At 54.9% G+C, this 18,035-nt stretch overlaps 1 protein-coding gene across 1 annotated transcript; it reads right to left on the reverse strand.

The window, feature by feature from the left end:
• Positions 1-11,427: 11,427 nt before the first annotated feature.
• HSD17B7 (hydroxysteroid 17-beta dehydrogenase 7) lies at positions 11,428-17,958 on the reverse strand. Its single transcript, XM_039699292.1, has 9 exons — positions 17,914-17,958; positions 17,280-17,617; positions 17,100-17,192; positions 16,169-16,283; positions 15,513-15,707; positions 14,515-14,619; positions 13,450-13,506; positions 12,816-12,914; positions 11,428-12,400 (listed from the first exon to the last, which is right to left on the reverse strand). The coding sequence occupies exons 1-9, from the start codon at positions 17,956-17,958 to the stop codon at positions 12,305-12,307; spliced, it is 1,143 nt and encodes a 380-aa protein (XP_039555226.1). The 3' UTR covers positions 11,428-12,304.
• Between the last annotated feature and the right edge of the window lie 77 nt (positions 17,959-18,035).

Here is an 18,035-nt window from a genome sequence, read left to right on the forward strand (position 1 = left end):
CGCTGTGCCTCCTTTTCCTCTGGCCTCCCTGGGAAGGGAAGCCTGCGGAGCAGGGGCAGGGCCATGCAGCAGGGCTGAGCAGAGCAGAGCAGAAGGGGAAGCAACCAGAGAGGCTGGGAGGAGAAGGACAGTCAATCTTTGGCAGCTGGAGAGCAGTGGGAGGCAAAGGCACCTCTAAAAGCCTCCCCCGACCAGCCTCTCTCAAGGATAATATGTCCCTTGAGCACAGGCTCCTTCACTCCTGTTTCCGTGGCTCAGTTTCCCTGAGGACAGCTGCCCCATCTGTCGGCACAGGCTGTCCTGAGGCTGCCAGCTCAGCGCTTCGGGAGCCCCCAGCCTGTGCCCAGCTGGCCCAGAGCACCAGAGCCCCGTGCAGTCGTGGCACTGCCAGGAGAGCTGCCACAGCAAACAGCACCTAAAACTGTGGAGGCCTTTTCCTTTCAAAGCTTTCACTTTCAAAGGCTGGAAAAACATAAGGAAAACAAATCAACCATGGTATTTCAAAACTAAAAGGAAGGATTTCGTATATTACTGACATACCTTGCCGATTTCTTTTCTTTCTAAGGGGAAGAAAGCATTTCTGGTGGTATTTAGTTTGTGTTAGAGATGGGTTTAATCCTGCCCTTTGGAGGAGAGAAACTGACAGGCACTTTGGGTTCAGAGCAGCCATCTCTAGAGTCTGAATATTCCTCCTTCAAGAAAAGGAGGCCCCTGCCAGGCTGTGTGCCCTCCTGCCACAGAGGAGGCAAATACACAGAGTGGGGAGGACAGCAGAGCAAGAATATGTTCTGGCATTGGGTCTTGCTGATGGAGACTGGCCCAAACTTCGATGAGAGCAGGAGGCCCCAGTATTGCCATACCTGACCCCATTCTATGTTTTTGGGCTCGAGCAAAGCCAGGGCTGCCCAAGGATGCAGGTAGACAGTGCTCTTCAAAGTGCAACAAGAACAAACACCACCAGGTCTGGGTAAAAGGGAATTTAACAGCCTCAAGACAGGCAACGAGCGTGTCTGTGCCTGAAGCTGTGAGTGCAAAACCGTGTCCCCTGAAAGCACGTCCTTGGTGCCTCAGCTCTCTGTGCTTGTCTGGGCCCCTGCGAGGGCAGTGCCCTGCGAGGGGGCCCTGCAGCAGGGGGGCTGCGGGTCGGGCCAGGCGGGGCTGTGGCGGTGGGTCCGGCATGCAGGGACCGCTCCTTGCCATGCCGGGGCGTGCTGAGATCGGCAGGACAGACGGACGGCACAGGCGGCACATCCTGCCCTTTGGGGACACCTGAGGCTGCCGGGCGCTCCGGGGGCGGCTCCCGGGGGCTGTGGACGGGTGCCCGGGCTGGGCCCCGCGGGATGCCCGGGGTGGGACCCCGCGGGATGCCCGGGCTGGGCCCCGCGGGATGCCCGGGCTGGGCCGGTCCGTGCCCGCCGGTGCCGCTGGAGGGGCCGCAGCTCCCCCGCGCGGCATCGCCCGGCCCGGACACGGGCGCTCGGAGCTGCGGCTCCTCTCAGCTCCTCGCGATTCAAACGCTTCCTGCCGGGGCCAGAGAGCCGTGCTGGCCTGCCCATGACCCGCCGAGCCTCCTCCAGGCGGCACAAGCCCCAGCGCGCCCAGCCTTTCCTTTCAGGAGAGATGCTCCCGTGTCTTCTCCATGGCAGAGACTCCCACTGGAAGCTCTCCAGGGTCTCTCCTGCTGCCGGCCAGCCCCACACTGCATGCAAGCACTCCGGGTGTGACCCATGCAGCCTGAGCAGAGGGGAAGGATCCTCCCTGTGCCTGCTATCAGCCCTCAGCTAATGCACCCAGACACCATCCACCTTCTTCCCTCCCAGGGTGTGTTCCTGGCTCCTGCCCAGCCTGTTTCCTGCCAGCCCCCTCAGGGCTTTCTCTGCCAAGCTCCTTTCCAGCTGGGTGGCCCAGCACATAGTGGTGTGGGGGCTGCTCCTGTCCCTAGTGGGACTCTGCCCTTCCCTGTGCTGAGCTGCAGGAGGTCCCTGTCACCCCATTTTCCCCAGCCTGTCTCTGCAGGGCAGACCAAGCCTCCGGCTTGCCAGGCACTCCTGTCAGTCCAAAAGGACACATGTCAGATAACTTAGGGTCAAAACCTGAAAGATCCCTAGCATCACATGGATGGGACACATCATCTTCCTTCTTATCTGGCCCAAAGGTAAGCAAGGTGAGCTACAGGCTGTGGTTGATCCTTGCATGCTCCTGGTGTGTGCTGGAGCTCTTTGCAGAGTCTGTGGCCTCAACTCATATGGCTTTTGGTTCCATGGCCTTGGGTGTTAGCACCACATCCTGCTGAGAGAGACCAGAGCCTCAGGAGGCAGGTGGTGTTTGTATTCCCACGCTGGATTCTGCGTGGCAGTGTGCCCACCAGAGGGCACAGACAGAGAGAGGCTGGTGGAATGTGTCCCCACGTTCCTGGGCTCCACAGCGCCGTGCCAGCTGCCAGCAGCAGCCAGGGCTCCTGAAGGCAACACTTCTGGAGCTGCCAGGGAGATAGGTGAGTGTGCGAAGTGAGAGGTGGACACAGCAGCTGCCACTCACCTGACACAGCTTGTGGCTGGTGTGGCAGGAGGCCACACAGCCTGGCAAGGGCCACAGCAATCAGTGGCAGCACCTTGTGCAACAGCTCCACCACACAGGCTTGCCACAGGCGCCCAGGGTGAGGGAAGCTCCCTCCTACGTCCATCCGCTGAAGGAGGAAATCCATCCCATGGAGTGAATTAGCCAGGCAGGAAAACTCGTGACATGACCCTGAGCTGCACAGCAATTTGAGAGGTTTCCCTACTGACCTCAGCAGTGAGATTTTTGTTTACGTCTGTGAGTCAAATGATACCTGGGTGAGCAGGCACGTGCTCTGGAAACCATTCCGGGGAGTCCACGGGAGCACAAGGCACAACTGCCCCGAGCCTGACCCTTCAGCATTCCTCTGCCAGAGCACCTGTGCAGGGAGAGGCCTGTCCAAGCCACAACAACAAATGTATTTAAAAATATGGAATGAATGAATGAGCTCAGCTCCTCAGCTCCTAAAAGCAGTTATAACAGAGCTTTCCAAGAACGGTTTTTGAAACCAGGAGCTGGCCAGGTGAGTGGCACTGCGTCAGGTGGGTTAGCTGGCTGGGATGAGCCCCAGGCTTCCTAGGCAGGTCTGTTCCATCTGTAAGAGCTTATGAGAGCAGCTTAAGGCTGGATTCAGGAGAACTTGCACTAAGCTGAGCTGCAAAGGCACTGATTACAAAGCTCAGGACGGATTACTGCAGTGTGAGGAAAGTGGGACCTCATACAAGTTCTGCCTTATAATGATATTATGCTGAAATTCCTGGCTTCCTGTTCCCATTCACCAAACAGTGGCAGATGCTGGGGCCTGACATTTTCCCACCAGTGTCAAAGACTTTTGGGATTCACCTGGGCTTTCCTACACATCAAGGCATTCTGCCCCATGCTGGCACTGGTACCTACAGAGCACCATGGAAACCCCTGCTCCATGGCTATCCCATGCATGGCACAGCCAGGAAAAGAGCTCTGGCTCTTAGTCCTAGTTTGAAGAGAAGAGCACAGAAGATGCCAAAGGAATCCAGTAGGTAAATATAAGGGTGTGTCCATACCTCTGACCCCTAACTCTTAGCCAGGGATGCAGCTGTTCCGTCCAGCCTCCCTGAGATGTCAGCTGATTGTACCCATCCCCACTTCACACTGTAATTAACCCTGGCCCCTGTGATCGAGGCAAGGTTTTGCCTTGCTGTGTTTCAAAATACAAATCTCCTTGAGCACACACATCCCATTCCATCAGGCACGTGCCCTCTCTGCCGCGTGGGGCTGTGCAAGACAGTCCCTGGGTTTTGAGGCCACTTAGCCAACATCAGTGCCCTGCCTCACAGCACTCTTCCAGCACACCCACACACTGCCAGGCTGCTCCTTCAGCACTCGGACACGCAGGCATTCTTGGCTTCTGGGCCATTTGGGAAGGATCAGCATGTCCTCCTGCCCCTCTCTGTCTGCACGTCCCACGCTTCAGCAAGAGGCTGTGACATGAAGGGTGTGCAGAGGATTCACCGCTGGCAAGTGCCATGCCCAGGCACTGCACGTGTGTGCCCTCGCTGCCCTTGGCACGGCGGCTGCACCAGCACCATCTGCACATTGCACAGCTGGCACTGGCACCCGACACACAACCAGTAGCACCTGATTTACCAACAAGCCCTGATTTACCATGCTGCTGCAGAAGGACAGCAATCTCTCCACACAGCCCTGACTGGAGCACCCTGCCCTGCCCACACGCCTTCCCCCTCCCCTGGAACCCCTCCACATTCCCCTGTCTCCTTGCTGGCCTCAGAGCAGCCCTGTCAAGACAGGGCAGGGGACAAGAAGTGCCCTCAAGGGGAAGCAGGGGCTTGTGGTAGTCATAGGACTGCTCAGGAACAAAGCAAGGAAGCAAAACCTTCTGTTTCAGCCTCTCAGACAGAAAACCCCAGTAGAAGTTTCTGGGGAAACCTCCAACTTGGACAAAAGTGAGGCTCCGAGAACTGGTTGGCTTCAGTTCTTTTGGCTCCAGGGAAACCAGCCTGGCTGACCCACGTGACTCCCAGATGAGGTGATACCCACCTTGGGATGTCCCCCTTGTTATTACCCTGCTCTGCTCTCTCCTGAGCGGAACCATGGACCTGAGAGGTCAGGGGACTGTGCAGGGAGACCCGGGCAGAGCCCATACACCCCAGCCAGCCCCTGCAGAGGCTGCTGGAGATCAACATTCAGCATTGCTGGCAAAGTGAGCATGGGCCAGGGCCAGGTCAGCCTGTCCTGCTCCGTGTAGTGCTTCTGAGGTGTCTGGGCCACATGGTTGGACCCACAGCTCACACAGCAGTGCTCTGATAAACATTGGGAAAGCTGACCTTTGTCCTGCAGCAATCAAATCCCTGATTAACACCTCACTGAGGGATGCATGGGCAGGGGAAAAAGGTGGAGAGAAAATAAGGATTAGGCAGTCCTGATAAAAACATGACCTCTCTCTGACAGCAGCCCGTGACAGTATTGACATGTCCCTGGGGAATGAATGAGCTCAGCTCCTCAGGCAGGGAGCCGTGAGCATCAGCCTGACCAGCAGCATTCAGGGAAGGTGATTGATTGACTGGGATGTGCTGGGACAGGTTTCTCCAGCAGTCACCACCACACCAGCAGCACATCCGGAGATGGCACCAGTGCCAGCATCACCAAACCTGCCCAGCATCACCGGGGGACCTGTCCATGTCCAGAGGAGGATGGTGAAGGGCCTGGAGGTGAAGCCATGCAAGGAGCAGGGAGGTCACTTTGCTTGATCAGCCTGGAGAAGAGGAGACTGAGGGGACACCTCATAGCAGTCCACAGCTTCCTTACAAGGGGAAGAGAAGAGCACCAATCTCTTCTCTGGTGGCCAGCAATAGGACCTGAGGGAACAGCAAGAAGCTGTGTCCAGCAAGGCTTAGATTGGATATTAGGAGAAGGTTCTTCGCCCAGAGAGTGGTGGGCATTGGAACAGCCTCTACAGGGAAGTGGTCATGCCTGCCAGAGTTTCAGAAGTGTTTGAACAATGCTCTCAGGCACATGGTGTGATTCTTGGGGTGTCCTGTGCAGGGCCAGGAGTTGTGCTTTAATGATCCTTGTGGGTCCCTTCCAACTCTGTGGTGCTATGGGACCTGTTCCAACATGCTCTCTGTTTGCCCTGGGACACCAACAGCAGATCACTCTGCCACGGTCAGTGCCCACACCTCACTGAAGATCCCATGGGCTATGGGGGCCCAAAAGGTGTTGGAGAGGACACCTTCATACCACCAGCTTCTACCCCCACCACCTCGGCTTCATGCTCCTCCTTTTCCCTTATATCCTTGCCAACTCTGCTGCTCTTCACCCCAACAGTGCTGTCCTTGGGTTTGGGAAAAGAGATGAGAGCGGAAGCCGGACCCAGCTCCCAAACTGTGCCCATGGAGGAGCAACATTCCTGCAGGAATGTCCTACCCTCGTTGTCCCTCCTCATTAAGCACTGTGCCTATTACACCAGGAGCCCCGGAAGGGCTTTGTTGGTGATGGAAATGCCAAAGGCCATCACCAGGCGGATGGGAGGAAGCCACTCATGCCCATGAGGCTGAGGTGGCTGCACCCAGCTAGAGCTGCCTGCTGGGCTGTCCTGCTGCTGACTGATTCACTGGCCCCATTTCTGGGGTTCAGAAAGGCAAAGCTTCAGTCCCAGCAGGACTCCTGGTCCCCCTGCATATGGCAGAGGAGTCCCCCAAAGCCCCTCTGTGGGACAGAGCACCCACCCCGTGCAGAGCAGGGAGCTCAACCATGGGTGTCCCCATGGCTGAGCACTCGAGTGCTACACTAACCCCACACACTGTCCCTCTTGGAGACAGCTCACCCTACAGCACAAGTCTGGTTAAGAGGATGGACCTCTTCCCTCAGGTGCCCAAGGCCAGCACGTAAAACCCCTGGACACAGAACCCTCACAGCTCAGGGCATGAAAGGAGAGCAGGAGAATGTCCAGCACCATGTGGCCCTACGCGGAGCCAGGAGGGGGGTTATTAATGCTTTGTCTATTCCTGCGCCAGGAGGGACATCCTTGACCAGGGACTGCCAAAGCCATGCCACCACAGGCTGTAAGAAAACACCTGCAGCTGTGACCCACTGCCTGTGTACAGAGCCATGCCCAAGCTGCCAACTGCTCCTGCCATTCCATCCTCTCTGACCTTGTTCCAGTGTTCCCAGCCTAAACACGAGGCAATGTGCCTGCAATGGGCTCCTCTCCCCAGCTTCACTGACCTTGCCCTCTGCCACTGCCTGGCAGCGAGCCCAGGGCCCCGAGGAGGAGCCATGCTCACAGCTGGCCTCCAGCCCCGCTGTTCTCTGACACTTCTGCTGTCACAAGCACCTGAGTCGTGCCTCCCGTTCTGCCTGCTCCCATCCACAGAGCCCACACACAGGCGACAACACATTCCCCTCCAGACAAGAATCCCTGTCATGAGCTGGGCACAGCAGGAAGAGCCTGAGTCAACCCAAGAGCTGCCCAAAGCCGAGGAAGCCAGGACCTGCTGAAAGGTATCCAAGGAATTCAAGGCAGGGATGAGATGCAGCCCTCCTGAACCCCGAGCTGTGCAGCTGCCAGGCAGAGCGTGGCAGGTAGAGTGAGGATCTGCTCTGCTTTGAGGGGTGTTAGTGACCATCAATAAACCCCTGGCACCTGCAGGCCATGCTCACATCCCAGGGCTCTACAGGCCAGCCAGGACACAGCAGCATCCCTACAGCCTTCACACACTGCTGCTTGGAAGTGACTTATCCACACCATGGCAGCCAGTTTGGCTTTTGCTGGCTCACCAGGAATGAGCTACCTTCTGGTCAGATGACAAAGACACAAAATATTGCTGCACCTGCCGTGTGGTGCCCAGAGGGGTGCCAGCCACGGTGACTCATGGAGCTTCCAAGGGACACGACTCCCACAAAGCCTGGCTGAGCTGACTAAAGTTTCTGCTGAGACAGACAGAAACACAGAGAAGGCCAAGTCTGGAGCTGTGCCTCCTTGGTACACCATCTTTGTCTTTAGTAGCTTCTCCTTCACCAGAGGGTCCTACACACATGTTCAGCATCCGTGCTGCCTTGCACAGCCTGAACCCAGGCTGGGTACCCAGCCACACTCTAGTTTGCTGTGCTTGAGGCAGCTTGAGGGGAGAAACGAATGAACAGTGAGCAGCTCAGCTGCTCTGCCTCAAGGTGAATGTCATCTGCCTGCCCTGTCGTCTCCCCTGCTAGCACTTTGGTTTGATACAAACCCTTGCATCTGCAGAGGGGTTCTGGCAGGACAGCCTTTCCAGGTCCCTCTCGCTGAGCCCTGGTGCCAAAAATGTTAATTACAGCATCACAGCCTCTCCAAGCTCTGCTCTTACACAGGAGCATTGACTGATGAGCTTAACATGGAATTTACCACTCACTCTGATTCTTCTCATGAGCTGTTGCTGAACTCATTTGCCAGTTCCCTTTTTGATTTCTCCTCTGAAATGGAGGAGCACAGGTCCATCTTTCAAGGCAGTGCTGACAATCTTCCCTGACTCTAGAGGCAGTCTTGACTCTACAGTTTGCCCATTCTCAGGAAAACCCACCCAGATCCAGCTGCCTCTTTTCTCTTCCCTGCCAGACAGCCAGCTCATGCTGCTACAACATTCTCAGAGGGGCTTCTGCTCCCTGTTTCTCACCCAGCCCTTCAGAGCTATGTGTCTCCTCTCCCCACTCTTGGCAGCTCCCAAGACTTTCAACATCAAAGTTGCCATCCACTAAGCCCAGATATTTCCAAACAGCCTGGCTGTATTACATCCACCGGTATACAGGGACATGCCAGTCCTTGTTCTCTTCCATCCCGTTCCCTTCCCCTCCTGGAGAGGCAAAGGTCACCCAGCCATGGGATTTCAGCTCTGACACACTGATCTCAAGCTTTCTCCTCCCTTGGCCAGGGCTCAGCTCCCACCCACCCTCCTGTTTTCCATGCCTACGTAGCTGAAAGCCAGTTGAGCTGAAAAGCAATGGAGAACTGAAGCTGTGTTTGGAGCAAGGCAGTGTGTTTGCTCACAAAGGTGAAAAACCAGTGGCTCAGAATGAGGCACAGCTGTGATATCAGATCATGCTGCTGATTGTGCAGGGTTTCACAGAGCAACCACAATGAGTTTTCACATTGAAGACCTGCCCTGGAGGTTCTCTGGAAAGCTCCATATCCAAGGATCACAAAGAGCAAGCTCCTGTGTTTCAGCAGTGATTCATGGCTGCCACTGCCAGCTTTTCCCTATCCCAGCTGGAATTTCTCACCACCCTGCACCACAGGGCCCTGTGCTCCAGGCAGGACCTGTTTTCATTGCACAGAGGAGCTGGGTCCAGCTGAAGGGGATTAAGCTCCATGTACAGGGATCTGCTAGCCAGGAGCAGAGCATGAGGAGCCATCCTCCCCTGCAGACTGGCACATCCACAGCAATGGCCAGCTGTTCTCACAGCTGGGGGGTGGACAGCCAAGCGCTGGGAGCAGCCAACATCCGAGCCACCCTTTGGAAGTCCCTATTCCAGGGATCCAGGTCCTACCCGCGCTTTCAGGACAAAAGAAAAAATGTGGGAGGTGGTTATGGTTCCCACTGCACAAAACAGTTCCTTCCTTTGGCTGCAAAGACATCCAGCTTCTCACCACAGGGAGAGGGGCAGAAAGTGAGGCTGAGCACAGCCAAGATTTTTTCTACAGAAAGGCATGGACAAGGATGCCTGGGGTCACAAAAGCAGGCAGGAACCCCTGTAGAGAAGCAGGGACCTGTGACAAGGGCTGCAGAACAGTGGGGCACCTCCTCCCACTGAAGAGCATTCCTCTGGAGACACCTGGGCTGTCTGTGCCTCGCCAGCTCTGTGCAGCACCAAACGTGTGGGAGATCACAAGCATATCCCATCTTTCCAGGGCTCAGCTTGTGCTTCAGCACCTTTTGTTCCTTCTTTGTGTCACTCTGATCAGGAAGCTGAGCTTGAGGTCTCCAGAGGCCACTCTGCACCCACACCAAGGGCAACCACGGGCTGCAGCTGATCCCTCATTACTCCTGAATGCCCCAGGTGCCTCTCCCAGGATGGAACACACATCTCAGTGCACCAAGAGCCACCACAGCAACCAAGGGGAAGCTAAACCACACAGCAGGCTGAGCTCACAGCACGACAGAAAAACACATCTTCTCTAACCCTGAGCTGCAAATCCTCAAGAGAGAGCTACAGAGAGCTTTTAAGACGAACCAGAAACAAATTTATAGCTTTATTGACACCAATGTCATGGATAAAGACTGGCCACACATCCTCTCCCTTCATCAGCCACTGCATGCTCCATAGGCAAAAAGCACTTGTCCCATCCCATCCCCACTTTTCCTGTTAAATGTCTAACTCCATCCTACAGGCACACTTGAGATAAAACCTAAAAGGTTTCTTCTTGTCATCAACCTCTGCCCACCCAAGAAATTTTCCTGTTTTTTCCAAGCTTTAAGAAAAAAATCCCAACAGAATCAGCAAACCCCTATATCAAAAAACATTTATTTTCCTTAAGTATGCTAGATTATGCAAAGCTACCTCTTCTAGGATCTCCAGACCTCACTGCATTCAAATCCTAAGCTTGGCAGAGCTGCGGTGCCAGCTGGCACAGGGCACTACAGGTGATCAGATTGGCATAAGAGCCCTGACCCTCCCATTCCCCACCAAGCTGCACCCAGCTCAGCAGCATTGTGTCAGACTGTTTTGAGTAACACTTGCTATTTCATTTATCTCAGCCCAGACAGAAAATGAGGCAGGGATAACAAATGAATGAGTGCCTCTGCATTTGGGGTAAGGGACACTCCTAAAGGTGGAGGTGGTGAGTGCTACTGCTACAGCCCAGGGCAGAAGCACAGCAAAGCTCAAGGTACTTATCTAAAACTAACCAAGGAAACGTGCTTCATCTCCTCCAGAACAAGGAGCCAAGGACTGCTGCAGGATGCTGCGGGGAAGAGAACCAGCCACTAACTCTCCTGTGGAGAGGGGAAGGCCCTCCACCAGAAATAGAGGGGTTGGGTCCCAGGTGCTTTAGGACACAGCTGAGCAAAGCCACAGAATCCAGATCTGGTGCTCGGACCGGCTTTATTGCATTTAAACACCCACGTAAGCACAGCCCAATCTGCTTCACAGCCCTGAACTGCTGCAGCCACAGCTGAGGGAAGCACCACCCCACAATGGGCAGCTCCTCATTCCGTTCTACTGCCAGGCCAAAACCCTGTGCATTCCTACCCAGGTCTTCACACAAGGCTGAGCTGGGAGGGTCTCCTCAGCCCAAACTCAAGACTGACACACCTCTGCTACCCCACTGGCAGTACCCCTCTGCTCAAAACCAGTGGACAACAGGAAGTTAAAAAATGAAAGCAAGACTCTTTAAATCTGTATCCCTGCAAGCCAGCTCCATGAAGAGCCTGGATTCTCCTGGCTGCCAGCCCTGCAGGTTTCCTACCAGAGCCCCGAGCCCCTTTGTGGGGGCCCTGGCAGGAGGCACAGGCGGGCACGCAGCACAGCCTCCCTCCAACAGCGCCAGGGAGGGGCTGGCTGCCCTGCCAGGCAGCAATCCCCAGTCATTGTGTGACACAGCAGGATGAGCAAGCACCAGGGACATCGCCCAAGAGCCCAAGGCTGGGAAATAGTCTCAGACTGCCCACAGGTGCTCAGCACACAAAACCACACTGAAGTATTCAGAAATCACTCATGCCTTCCATTAACTAAAGAAGTAGGCCAAAAGGGTGGTTAACAGCTCTCCTGTGGCAGAGAGACTCCACACTTCCCAGGTGTGCACAGATTTACAGCACAAGGCAACAAATGAAATTTCCTTCCAAGCCTCCAAGCAAAAGTAGATGAGTATTGGAGTAAAAACACCACTGCATCAAGGACAACTCAATTTCAGTCATTTATTCATTACAGCACTTGAAGTTACTTGATGGCAGGTACATGGTGAAGGTCTCCAGATAACCAACAGGAAGAATGGTTGGTACAATAGATTTATATAAAAAGAGTTAAATAGATAAAACAACATGGTAACCTCTCACTCTTGCCCTAAACAGAGCAGACTGGCCCCGAGTCCAGGTTAACATCATAATTTCAAGCCAGTCATGGTTAAAACCCTCAAGTGCCCACACCCAGGGGACAGCAAGGCATCTGTTCTCACAGTTGAGGCAGGCGTGTGCTTCTCAGGCCAGCTCTTCAGGAGCTTGGTTTCAGCTGCTGGGCAGACCCTGCCTGCCAGTAAAGTTCAGTCTCTTTGAGCAGGTCTGTAGAGCCAGCCCAGCTTTGGTGAACAAGTGTAAGGGCAGCTCTGCTGAAGGTGAGCCTTCAAGTACATCAGGATCAGCCACAGGTGATGTGTTTGAGCCATCTACAAGCACCAGCAGAGCCAAGATGCAGGGCAACAGCCCAGACTGCTGCCTTTACTGCACTGAGCCAGGTGGAAACCACAGGTTCTGAGGCTGTTCCTGAACCACACACAGTTCAGTCATGCTTCTGCAAGACACTGCTTTGCAACTGTGTTAAGACAGACTCTGCCTGCTCGAGGTCTCCAGTTTTATGCCAAAAGAAAAGTCCCATAGCAAAAGGTCTAAGTATTTCTCTTCAGTTTTCACACTTCCATTTTCAGGAACTGTTCACCTTCTGTTGAGAAGGAAGATTGTGTCTGAAGCCATGTGCCTGCAGAACAGCTGGCAACACAGGTAGCACCAGAATGAAGAAACCCCATGTTACTGATATGAGACTCTCACCCCACTGAGACTAGCTTTACTTAATCTAAAAGATCATGGTATCTCTCTAGAGTCTGCTCCTCCAGTTCCAACAGCTTCTGGTAAAATTTCTCGGCAGTGTCTTCATCCACATCCATCTGGAAGGCAAGGAAACAGCTCTGTGAGACCATCACCCTGGTGGCAGCCAGTGCAGACAGAGAGGGCAGCTCTGGGGATAAGCACAGTGCATTTCCAGAGCTTCTACCTTCACAAACAGCCAGCTAAAGACATCTGTCACCAGGGCACAAGCCAGAACACATTTTGGGGAAGTATCATTACACACTTAACTTGTTCTGAGCATCACTTCCATTGTCTTCCAGACTCCAGCCTAAACCTGGAGTTACTCTAGGAAACACTGCAGATAACCCCACATCCCTTCCTGCTACTTAGCATTCAACAAGCATCTTCCTTCCACTCCAAGCACACGGCACCCTTGGCACCAGCCCCCCTACACAAAGCAGATGGCAGACCCCCAGCCAAGCCCCCTGCAGCAGAAGCTCCCTCTCCACTGACCTTTCGAGGCTCCACGTAGCATCTCCCCAGTCCAGAAGTACAGCTGTGGTATTTGACAAGAGAATCCAGGTACTCTGGCTTCTGTTTGAACAGCCACACCTGGGAAGAACAGCACAAAGTTGTACAAGTCCAGCATACACTGTCCCAGCCACGCCTGTGGGCAAAGACCTGACTGCCAGCAGCACAGGAGAAGACACCACAGGTGCTCCCACCAAGCAGGGGAAGATGTGATATGTGAAGTTCCGGGCTGGCTCCCTTCAGATGTGACCCACCTGAGCCAAGAGTAATGGAGGTTTCTGCTGAAGCAGTTCAGCATGGCTGAACTTGCTCCCACTGTGCTTGAGACACGCTGTGCCCCCATCACCCACCTCCACCCCTGTGCTGCACATCATTCTTCCTGGTCAGGATGTTTTCCCAAAATCATTTATTTTATGGGATGAAGGTCATAGAGCTCCATGTGGCTGAGCAGCCCTGGGGACAGCTGGTTCCCCACACTCAACGCTGTGTGGTATTTGGGGGTCAAGTACAGCTCCCACCCACCAGCCTTGCTGAGAGGCTCTTGGCTCAAGCCACAAGACCCCAGAAGAGGCACTCAGAAGGAAGCAGTGTTAAAATCAAGTTATGAACTACTTACGTGAGCTTCTGCTCCATTATAGGGTGTCAGAGTATAAGTTTTGGCAAAAAATCGGATCTGAGGGGAGAAGAAGGACATGGCAGAATTTGTACTGTGGCCCAAGGTTTGTTGGCAAGCCCTGAGGAGCCCAAACACTCCAGATAATCTCCCAGAGGTACAAATGCTTCTCAGACTGGGCAATAGGTAACACAGCACACCGACTAAAGCATCCCTTTATCATCACAAAGTGCTTTCTGGAGCCCCCCAGCAAGTGTCACTCCATGGTCCCACACAGAGTCCACCCCAAGGCAGGAGCAACAGGCCACACACACCTTGCAGGTGCCTCTTCTAGAAGGGTCTCAAGGGTAGGAATGGCAGGAGGCAGAGGGGACCTGCAGGATTGCCAGCTTTGAGGACAACTGAGAAGGCATTTCCTCTCTGCTGCCATGAGAAATGTGATCCATCAGGATCAGCTGCTGCTACTGGGGCAGCTTAAGATGAAAGGCCACTCCTGCAGCAAGAGCATCACAGCTCAGAGCAGGCAGCCATCAGGGACAGAACTGCAGTGAACCTGAAAAGCTGAAGTCCGGGGGAAGAAAGGCAAGAAAACTTCTGGGCAAGCAGGAAGCTTTGCTTTCCATAGGGTTGGAAAGAAAAAAACCAACACTGCCTTCTAGAGGAATGAAAAGCACACACTGGAAAACAGGTTGTTCTAGAAATGAACAGCATCTCAAAGCACAGGAGCCAAGTTGGGGCCACATCCTGAGCTCTGCTGCCAGCAAGCTAATGGTGTTTCACAATCCCTAACAGAACTGGCCAAGCTTCCAAGGGGAGCTTTGACAAACACTGCTGCAGCTGAGGGGCCGGACCTGCCCCTCTGCAGTGTCCAGCACCAAACCTCCAAACACAGCTTGGAAACTGGGGCTCCAAGATGAGAAGGGGAAGGTTTACAGAGGGTCCAGCCTGCCCAGCCCAACAGAAGGAAGACATCTGTACCAACACAGGCAGCAGGGAGCCAGAGGTGTGCTGTACATCACTTGCAGTGAAGTGTGTCACAGCCCAACACCAGCCAGGACATCCACTCACCAACCACATGATGGGCATTAGCAGCATCCACAGAAAAACAGGCAAAATTCTGTATGTCATGTTTGACATAACGAGCCCAGGACAAACAACACTGGAATACAGACCCTGCAGAGAAGAAAGCAAGTCAGTGTGCAATTACACCACAGTTGAAGGAATGGGTCACGCTCCTTCCCTCCCAGTACTCCTCAGCCAGAGGAGCTGTGTACAGACATCAGACTGTGATACTCCACTGAGTACCAGAGCAGAGAGCAATTAGATGTAGTGATTTTAAGAGGTCCAAATTGGAAAGGTTTGTGTTAGATGCATGCCCATTACAAACCCCCAGGGTAGAAAATGCAGCCTCCTGGTGCAATCTCCATGCAACTCAGCAGCCACAGCAGATATCCCACAAATTACAGCCCACTCAAACTAAAGATTACATCTTCTTTAATATGTAAGAGCCCACCCTTTTGGGACTAAACCATTTTCTCCAGAAGTGTTTGAGAATGGAACAACCACTGCTGGACCAGGGCTGCAGCTGCCAGCACAAGCCACCAATCCCCCAGGACAGGGAAGGCAGGTTGCTTGTACAGCTCACTGGCAAACCAGAGCCACAGCACAGAGCCATCAGCAGAGCCTGCAGCTCCAGTGCTTGTGGGCAGCATGGCCAGAGCAGCCCTGTGCTGACAGGCAGGGAACCTGAAAAAAGCAGAGGCCCTTTGCTCTTTACCATCAATGCTGATCTAAAGAGAAGAGCTTGCAAGGTAAGAACCACTCCCAAAATCTCCCACTCTGCCAGATTCTGGAATTCTTGCCAGAAAAACGTCCCAGTCTCCCTGCCAAATTCTCTACCCCCTACACCACCAGTTCAACCTCAGCCATGTTTAGTTCTTACCTGTGCACTAAGGAATGCATCAGATTGCTATGAGGGAATGAACGCCACTAGGTAACAACAATGTCATGCTAATTACAAACAGTAGCAGCTCATTAGGTTTCTGCAACACAAACCCCATCATCACCTGGTCATTAAATCTCCTGTTCAGAACCACACTCGTCAGGTCAGTAGCATATTTAGAGGAACTGTATGATTCCTGCCCCTTGGCATGCTGATAGTCTGAGAGGCTGAAGGCAGACTCCCTGGCATTGCTGGAGGAGGTCCAGATGAGTCGTGAGGGCTTCTCGTTACCGCAGAGTAGAGACTGAAGCTGACGAACCTGGAAAAAGAATTGTTAACTTATTCAACACAGCAGTTTCCCAGTCTTAGGGTGTAACTTTACAGCACCTAAGACTGTGAGCTCTCAGCTTTCTCAGCTTTTCCTAGACTACCAAAAGCAGACACTTGTATGAGCAGCTGTGATTCTGCTGGACAGCTCAGTTGAGCACCTCAGAGTTTAATACAGCCAAGCCTTACTATTTATCCTGGATGGAGAACTGCATATGATTGACTTCTATCTGCTGGCTCACTAGAGTAACCTCAAAAATTATAAAACTCTTGCAACAAGTGTCACCATTTATTGCTATTTCAACAAACGTCAAGGCCTTTGCCCTCTCATTCTTTATCTATCAGGCTGCAGCCTCAATCAGCATCTGAACCTGTGAGCTCTGTACTGCCCAGACCCATCCCTACCCGCATCAAACATCAGACTGAGGGTTCAATCTTCCCACCAAGCCTCACCAGCATAAAGTGTCCAAAGAGGTTGGTAGCAAACACCTCCTGAAGCCCATCTCCATTCAGCCTGTCCGTCTGGGTCATGATGCCTTCTGCAGTGGTCAGCATGTGGAGCACCTTCCTGGAAGCCAAGAACAGGAGTTAGTGAGGAGCACTGCCAGGGGAATCCACCACTCCCCCACTTCAGCCCTTCAGCAGTCAGCCCTCACCTCACGGCTCTGCACAGCTTCACCTTCAAGGGCAATACTCAACCATGAAAAAAAGAGATAGGAAAGGTCTAGAGAGTAACCCAGGCCCTTCATTTGCAAGTACCTCAACACTGACTAGACCAGAGAAGACATGTCCCTTCCTTCACTTTCCCATGGTCAAGTACTGTTAAAAACACATGCCTCATTTCATGCTCAGATAACTTAATCAAGCTCCAGCACTGAGTCAAGCCCTCAGGCCATGCTTAACACAGGCAAGGAAACCAGTTTGGCACCAGTGCTCAACAGCCCAGCAGCTCTGTTAGACTCACCCAGGTCACTGTGCTCCTCAGCTCAGCCTCCCCGTGCTGCCTACAGAACAGTGATGCTCACACCAACCATGAGCTTCACAGAATGCTGTGACCCACAGCTATGAACAGCTACAGAAACCTACGCTGGCATCACAACAACAGTAAGGAGACCCAGACTTCCCCCCAGCAGCATTTCCCATGCAGTGGCAGGGGCTGCGGGCTTTGGGTGCCTCTTGCCCTCCCCATGCACCCAGCGGGTCTCACACCAGGGAGCAGAAGAGGCACTGGGTGGCCTGCCCCACCCCAGCACAAGAGTGCATCCCCCAGGGCTGTGCTGTACCCCACACCAGGGAGGGAGACAGGCTCCCCAGCACAGACCCAGGGGCACATCCTGCCGGTGCCAGCACCCCGTGCTCCCCCCCACCCGGCCACATCCCCTACCCGGTGAGGAGACCGTGCCAGAGAGCCTTGAAGTTCACGTGCGGGTTGGGCATGATCCCAGCGTTGAGGTAGACGAAGTCCAGGCGCTGAAACCTGCGTGGAGAAGAGCACAGGAGGGGGTTCGGCGGGGCTCGGCGGGGCCCGGCGGGGCAGGGGCGTCCCACGGGGCAGAGCCCGCACCTGCAGCGCAGCTCACGGGCGGCCCGCAGGACGGAGGCCAGGTTGCCCAGGTCCATCTCCACGGTGGACACCTGGGCGGCGGGGTGGCTGGCCAGGATGAGGTCCCGCGTGGCTTCGCTCTTCTGCTCGTTGCGGCAGGCGATGCACAGGTGGATGCGGCCATCCTCCTCCAGCAGCCGCTGGCACAGCGCCAGCCCCACACCGCTGCAACGGGACGGCGTCAGAGAGAGCCCGGCCCAGCCGAGCCGAGCCGAGCCGAGCCCGTCCCCCGTCCCCCGTCGCCCGTCGCCCGTCGCCCGTCGCCCGTCGCCCGTCGCCCGTCGCCCGTCGCCCGTCGCCTGGAGGGGGGCGGGGCCCGCGCCGCCGGTGGCGTGATGGTGAGCCGAGCGCGGGGGGCGGGGCCACCGCGACGCGCCCCGTGACCACGCCCCCGACGGACACGCCCCGGCGCGTAGGCCACGCCCACATCGGGTTGGGCACGCCCCTTCGGCGCAGGGCCCGCCCCCTCCCCAGAGAGCCTTGGATGTCCCTTCCCTTCCCTTCCCTTCCCTTCCCTTCCCTTCCCTTCCCCGAGGAAGGCAGAACTGCCCCAGGCGCGGGGGGCGGGGCCACCGCGACGCCACCGCCCCGTGACCACGCCCCCGATGGACACGCCCCTGCGCGTAGGCCACGCCCACATCGGGTTGGACACGCCCCTTCGGCGCAGGGCCCGCCCCGTCCCCAGAGAGCCTTGGATGTCCCTTCCCTTCCCTTCCC

The sequence above is a fragment of the Passer montanus genome, unplaced genomic scaffold (genome assembly GCF_014805655.1).
Source record: "Passer montanus isolate IOZ18808 unplaced genomic scaffold, ASM1480565v1 scaffold131, whole genome shotgun sequence".
NCBI lineage: Eukaryota > Metazoa > Chordata > Aves > Passeriformes > Passeridae > Passer > Passer montanus.

Excerpts from the sequence above, each read along its gene's own strand:
- HSD17B7 (XM_039699292.1), bottom strand. The coding sequence starts at position 17,958 with ATGTGGGCGTGGCCTACGCGCAGGGGCGTGTCCATCGGGGGCGTG. Across the intron at positions 17,193-17,279 it reads GCCCGTGAGCTGCGCTGCAG|GTTTCAGCGCCTGGACTTCG; the intron begins GTGCGGGCTCTG and ends TTCTCCACGCAG. Across the intron at positions 12,401-12,815 it reads GCTACGTGGAGCCTCGAAAG|ATGGATGTGGATGAAGACAC; the intron begins GTCAGTGGAGAG and ends CTTGCCTTCCAG.